The sequence below is a fragment of the Portunus trituberculatus genome, chromosome 2 (genome assembly GCF_017591435.1).
Source record: "Portunus trituberculatus isolate SZX2019 chromosome 2, ASM1759143v1, whole genome shotgun sequence".
NCBI lineage: Eukaryota > Metazoa > Arthropoda > Malacostraca > Decapoda > Portunidae > Portunus > Portunus trituberculatus.
The window spans coordinates 5824634-5832133 of NC_059256.1; the positions used below are offsets into that span (position 1 = coordinate 5824634).

The following is a 7500-nucleotide window of genomic DNA, read 5'->3' on the forward strand; positions in this document are numbered from 1 at the left end:
CACCAATTCTATGCACCAATTTATACGTTTCAATGTCAGTGTTAATATTTTGAAAGATTTACGTATATTTTGATCATTTAATCTCTCTGTGCACCAATTCTATGCACTAATTTCTACTTTGTCAATTTTTCCTTTTCTCTTTGCTGCTTTGATGAGATTTCCATGTGTTCTATGCCCCTCTGATACATGGTCCACTTTTTCCTACACCTCCACCCACTAGTGTCCACGTAAATGCTTGCCGAGTCCACCACAGCAAGACAAACAACACAGCTTTCACATTTCCAACAGGGTAACATTCCTTTTCCACATTCCCTCCCGTGACTTATTTCCTGCCTGTTTGTGCGCACTTTTAACATTCCTTCCACACGCTTGTTCAAAATCTTCGTATTAAGTCTTAAAATACACACCTAATCTTGTTCTTAATCTTAAAACACATTTCTGGCTGTAAAATCTTCATATCAGTCTTAAAAACACACTGTAATCTTCATCTTAATCTTAAAACACACGTAGTCTTGATCGTAATCTTAAAACACACTTAATCTTGCTCTTAAATCTTAAAAACACACTTAGACTGCTTTCACACAAGTGTTTCTATGCGCGTGTCGAACGGACGGACAAAAACGCATCGGCTATTTGTACACGCGTTTGCCATGCGTTCGCGTTTGACTGCCCAGCATGTCTCTGCCACTGCCCTGTGGTGAGCGCTCCTGCCTGAACCTTCCTTTGAGTCATCCACTATTAGGTGAAGATGGAGGCTGCACGGAAGAACGCTGTGTTTTTGTGCAGTCATTCAAACAACCAACACAGGCCAGCCACCCCACCTGAAGCAGCAGCCAGTGGGTTGAAGCATTAGTGCGTGCGTTCTACAGCGTTCGTGTGAAAGCTCTCACCGCCACTTGTAGCCACCAAGGACGTGTGTGTCAGGAAAAACGGAGGCGTTCTTGCTGGCTCTGCGTTTGTGCTGCGCTAAACGTCCACAAAACGCATCGTGTGAAAGAAAGGTCCTATTGAACTCCATTCTAAGTCAGAACGCAGCGCACCCAAACACACGTATGGAAACGCTCGTGTGAAAGCGACCTTAATCTTGATCGTAATCTTACAAACACACTTAATCTTCATCTTGACCTTACAAAACACTAAATCCTACTCTTAACCTTACAAAACACACTTAATCCTGCTCTCAACCTTCCAAAACACACTTAATCCTACTCTTAACCTTCCAAAACACACTAAATCTTACTCTTAACCTTCCAAAAAACTCAATCCTACTCTTAACCTTCCAAAACACACTTAATCCTACTCTTAACCTTCCAAAACACACTCAATCCTACTCTTAACCTTACAAAACACTCTAAATCTTACTCTTAACCTTCCAAAAAACACTTAATCCTACTCTTAACCTTCCAAAACACACTCAATCCTACTCTTAACCTTCCAAAACACTTAATCCTGCTCTCAACCTTCCAAAACACAAAATCCTACTTTTAACGTTCCAAAACACACTCAATCCTACTCTTAATCTTCCAAAACACACTTAATCCTACTCTGAACCTTCCAAAACATACTAAATCCTACTCTTAACCTTCCAAAACACACTCAATCCTACTCTTAACCTTCCAAAACACACTCAATCCTACTCTTAACCTTCCAAAACACACTCAATCCTACTCTTAACCTTCCAAAACACACTCAATCCTACTCTTAACCTTACAAAAAACACTCAATCCTACTCTTAACCTTCCAAAACACACTTAATCCTGCTCTCAACCTTCCAAAACACAAAATCCTACTTTTAACCTTCCAAAACACACTCAATCCTACTCTTAACCTTCCAAAACACTAAATCCTACTCTTAACCTTCCAAAACACACTCAATCCTACTCTTAACCTTCCAAAACACTCAATCCTACTCTTAACCTTCCAAAACACACTAAATCCTACTCTTAACCTTCCAAAAAACACTAAATCCTACTCTTAACCTTCCAAAACACACTTAATCCTACTCTTAACCTTCCAAAACACACTTAATCCTCACAAGTTAATCTGAACCCCTTTACTCCGAACAGGGCGACATTTCCCCGCCTCCGAAGGACCGCGGGGCAAGGATTAGCGTCAGTAATGAGAACAACATTCTTTTGGATCCCGAGGTGTTGACAGAGTACTCAACACAGGCCTTGGTGTTGACAGTTCTGGCCACTCTGGTGAAGTATACGACGGATGAGAATGAAATGCGCGTCCTGTACGAATATTTGGCCGAGGCGTCTGTGGTGTTTCCTAGGGTTTTTCCTGTCATGTAAGTATGGGGGGTTTTGGGGTAGGGGTGGGTGGGGTGAGAGAGTGTGGGGTGTTTGTGTGGTGTTGGATGGAGTGAGAGAGAAAGAGACAGAGAGAGAGGGGTGTGTTTGTCTTGTGTGAGAGAGAGAGAGGTGTTTGTCTTGTGTGTGAGAGAGAGAGAGAGAGAGAGGTGTTTGTCTTGTGTGTTAGAGAGAGAGAAGGTGTTTGTTTGTCTTGTGTGTGAGAGAGAGAGAGAGAGAGAGAGAGATTATTTATTCAATTTATTCATTCTCTTCTCTCTCTCTCTCTCTCTCTCTCTCTCTCTCTCTCTCTCTCTCTCTCTCTCTCTCTTCCTTCTAATTCACCTGGAACATAATTTAATTAGAAAACCCCTTAAACCATCAATATTTCCTCTTAAACACCATTAGAAACCCCTAAACACCATTAGAAACCCTTAAAAACTGTCAACATTTCTTAAACACCATTAGAAACCCTTAAACCATCAATATTTCCTCTTAAACACCATTAAAAACACCCAAAAACCCACACAATTCTTAAAACACCATTAAAAACCCTTAAAACCATCAACATTTTCCCTTAAACACCATTAGAAACCCTTAAAAACTTTCAACATTTCTTAAACACCATTACAAACGCTTTTACACTGTCTACATTTCTTAAACACCATTAGAAACCCTTCAAACCATCCATTTCCTGTTTAAACACCATTAGAAACCATTAAACCATCAATATTTCCTATTAAACACCATTTAAAACACCCAAAAACCCACACAATTCTTAAAACCCCATTAAAAACCCTTAAAACCATCAACATTTTCCCTTAAACACCATTAGAAACCTGTAAACACCATTAGAAACCCTTAGAAACTTTCAACATTTCTTAAACACCATTACAAACACTTCACCACCATTAAAAACCCTTAAAACCATCCATTTCCTGTTAAAACACCATTAGAAACCCTTTAAACCATCCATATCCTCTTAAACACCATTAAAAACACCAAAAACCCACACAATTCTTAAAACACCATTAAAAACCTTTAAAACCATCAACATTTTCCCTTAAACACCATTAGAAACCTGTAAACACCATTAGAAACCCTTAAAAACTTTCACCATTTCTTAAACACCATTACAAATGCTTTTATACTGTCTAGATTTCTTAAAACACCATTACAAACACTTCACCACCATTAAAAACCCTTCAAACCATCCATTTCCTGTTAAAACACCATTAGAAACCCTTTAAACCATCCATATCCTCTTAAACACCATTAAAAACACCAAAAACCCACACAATTCTTAAAACACCATTAAAAACCCTTAAAACCATCAACATTTTCCCTTAAACACCATTAGAAACCTGTAAACACCATTAGAAACCCTTAGAAACTTTCAACATTTCTTAAACACCATTACAAACACTTCACCACCATTAGAAACCCTTAAAACCGTCCATTTCCTGTTAAAACACCATTAGAAACCCTTTTAAAAAATCCACATCCTCTTAAACACCATTAAAAATCCAAAAAAACACAACAATTCTTAAACTAACGGCAATATTCTCCCACCCCAATGCAGCCATCCACTCCTGGACGCCAAAATCACGTCGGTGTTGTCGCTGTGTCACGATGGAGTGATTCTGAGCGCTGTGCAGTCAATCATTCAGAATATGGTGGCTTGTGAAGAGCAGGGGCACCAACAGCTTCACCAATTACAGAGCTGGGGTTTTGGTGGGCTGTGGCGATTTGCAGGACCATTTACCAAGGTCTGTGTGTGTGTCTGTGTGTGTGTTGTGGTGTTGTGGGGCTTTCAAGGGTGTTTTGAAAGGGGTTATTGGTGTTTTTCAAGGGTGTTTGATAAGCTGCAGTGGACGTTATTGGTGTTTTTCAAGGTTCATATAGTTTGGCAGGCTGCAGTGGAAGTTATTGGTGTTTTTCAAGGTTCTAATAGTTTTGACAGGCTGCAGTGGAAGTTATTGGTGTTTTTCAAGGTTCCAGGGACAGTTTGACAGGCTGCAGTGGAAGTTATTGGTGTTTTTCAAGGTTCATATAGTTTGACAGGCTGCAGTGGAAGTTATTGGTGTTTTTCAAGGTTCTGATAGTTTTGACAGGGTGCAGTGGAAGTTATTGGTGTTTTTCAAGGTTCTAATAGTTTGACAGGCTGCAGTGGAAGTTATTGGTGTTTTTCAAGGTTCCAGGGACAGTTTGACAGGCTGCAGTGGAAGTTATTGGTGTTTTCAAGGTTCAGGGTTCTATAGTTTGACAGGCTGCAGTGGAAGTTATTGGTGTTTTTCAAGGTTCCAGGGATAGTTTGACAGGCTGCAGTGGAAGTTATTGGTGTTTTCAAGGTTCCAGGGATAATTTGACAGGCTGCAGTGGAAGTTATTGGTGTTTTTCAAGGTTCTAATAGTTTGACAGGCTGCAGTGGAAGTTATTGGTGTTTTTCAAGGTTCTAATAGTTTGGCAGGCTGCAGTGGAAGTTATTGGTGTTTTTTCAAGGTTCTAGTAGTTTTGACAGGGTGCAGTGGAAGTTATTGGTGTTTTTCAAGGTTCTAGTAGTTTTGACAGGCTGCAGTGGAAGTTATTGGTGTTTTTCAAGGTTCTAATAGTTTGACAGGTTGCAGTGGAAGTTAATGGTGTTTTTCAAGGTTCCAGGGACAGTTTGACAGGCTGCAGTGGAAGTTATTGGTGTTTTTCAAGGTTCTAATAGTTTGACAGGCTGCAGTGGAAATTATAGGTGTTTTTCAAGGCACCAAGGATAGTTTGGAAGTCACAGGCGTTTTGAAGAGGGTTTACAAAGCACCAGTGATAGTTGGAACACACGTACACTGAAAAATGAGAAAAATACCACACATACACACACACACACACACACACACTAACCTAACCTAACCAAACGTAACCCCAAACAGAACAATTGCACGGCTGACAACGCAGAGCTATTTGTAAACTGTCTGGAAGCAATGGTGGAGACAGCCCTGCCTGCCGATGGAGACGAGACTTCAGAGATGGAATTAGCACAGTACCCCTCCATGCTGTCTGTGGCCTCTGTCAACCTCTCCTCCTCCATGTCCTCCCTCACCCTCGCCTCGCCCACTGAGAAGGGTGAGTATTGGGCCAGGTGGTGATGGTGGTGGCTCGGAAAGTGTGATTTTGTTGGTTTTTTCAGTGTTTTTGTTGATGTTTTGAGTCTTGTGGCCTTCTTGGGGTGCTTCTCTCTCTCTCTCTCTCTCTCTCTCTCTCTCTCTCTCTCTCTCTCTCTCTCTCTCTCTCTCTCTCTCTCAGTTGGTGGTAATTGTTGTTGTTGTTTTTGTTGTTTTTTTGTAGTAGTAGTAGTAGTAGTAGTAGTAGTAGTAGTAGCAGTAGTAGTAGTAGTAGTAGTAGTAGCAGTAGCAACAACAACACCACCACCACCACCACCACTACTATTATGACTACTACTACTACTACTACTACTACTACTACTACTACTACTACTACTACTACTACTGCCAACAATCAAGGAAATGGTAAGCAATCACACACACACACACACACACACACACACACACACACACACACACACACACACACACACACACACGTCCTCAATGTATAAAAACTTCTCTGTATAAATTAATCTTTTTTAAAATTATCATTATTATTTCCTATTTATTTTGTGTGTGTATGTATGTATGTATGTATTATTATTATTATTATTATTATTATTATTATTATTATTATTATTTATTTGCTTTGATAAATCTTAAGTTTGATATGAAAAGTGAGAGAGAGAGAGAGAGAGAGAGAGTCTTTCGTAACAGATAAATCAACTGTGACGCCGGGACTGTGTGTGTGTGTGTGTGTGTGTGTGTGCGTGTGTGTGTCCTAATACCCTGTGTGTGTTTGGTTCGCAGATTGCAGCATCAAGTACTGAACGAGAGAGAGGGAGTGCGTTTGTTTATCGCTAAGAACCATTGGGATGTTTTTTCAGTAAGTATGGTTGTCGAGGCGCCCCGTGTGTGTGTGTGTGTGTGTGTGTGTGTGTGTGTGTGTGTGTGTGTGTGCTTTCTTTTTCTAACCACAGCTAGTAATGGTTTGTGGTTATGTAACTGTGTGTGTGTGTGTGTGTGTGTGTGTGTGTGTGTGTGTGTGTGTGTGTGTGTTGTGTTTTTTCATTGATATAAATTGAAGTTTTATTACCGTTTTTTTCAATTTCTTCATTTATTTGTTTCATTTTTTGCATTTTTTTTTGTTGTTTTAAAAATGCACGATTGTATTTAATTACTTGCCTGTGTTTGTTTGTGCGTTGGTGTGTTTAGAAATAGCAATTGAAACACACACACACACACACACACACTATAACCTAACCTAACCTAACCCAAACAGAGGTGGACAATGAGGAGGTCCACACACACACACACACACACACACACACACACACACACACACACACACACACACACACACACACACACACAAAACACACACAAAACACCACAAACACACACAAACACCCCAAAACACTCCAAAACACACAAAACACCCCAAACACACACAACCAGCCAAAACACACAAAAACACCCAAAAACACACAAAAACACACAAAAACACTCCAAAACACACAAAACACACAAAAACACCCCAAACACACACAAAAACACCCCAAACACACACAAACCCCTAAACACAAACACACACACTATAACCTAACCTAACCTAACATACCCCAAACAGAGGTGGACGGTGGGGAGGTGCTGACCCAGAACCTCCCAGTCTGCAGCCGTGCCAAGCCAGGACTCCCAACCATCATGGCCAAACAGCGATCGTTCCGTTGCAAGCTGGCCAACAAAAGTAAATAGCTAGGACGAAGGCTAGTGGCTTTCCCGAACCCTCTTAGAACCGCCATACCGAGATTGTGAGGGTTCTAAGCCAGTGAGGGAGTCTCTAGAACCTTAACTCTCTGCCAGGAAATCTTCAAACCCCATTATTTGTTTTTTTTTAAAGGGTTTTCAGGTATTCATTTGGTGGTGAGTGATGTGGGTGCTGGCTGGCTCGAGAAGAGTTTATAGGGGTGTTTTGAAGGGTGTTTTTCAGGGGCCTGGTTGTTTGACAGGCTGCAGTGGAAGTTATGGGTGTTTTGAAGGTTCCAGGGATAGTTTGACAGGCAGCAGTGGAAGTTATGGGTGTTTTGAAGGTTCCAGGGATAGTTTGACAGGCAGCA

General features: G+C 40.8%; 1 protein-coding gene across 1 annotated transcript in view; it reads left to right on the forward strand.

Moving 5' to 3' along the window:
• Positions 1–7469, forward strand: part of LOC123503713 (neurofibromin-like) — a 61310-nt gene extending 53841 nt beyond the window's left edge. The window contains 4 exon segments of the mRNA XM_045253699.1: positions 2067–2293; positions 3877–4063; positions 5210–5402; positions 7014–7469. Of these exon segments, the coding sequence (XP_045109634.1) occupies positions 2067–2293; positions 3877–4063; positions 5210–5402; positions 7014–7138 (732 nt within the window). The 3' untranslated portion in view covers positions 7139–7469.
• Positions 7470–7500: the final 31 nt, after the last annotated feature.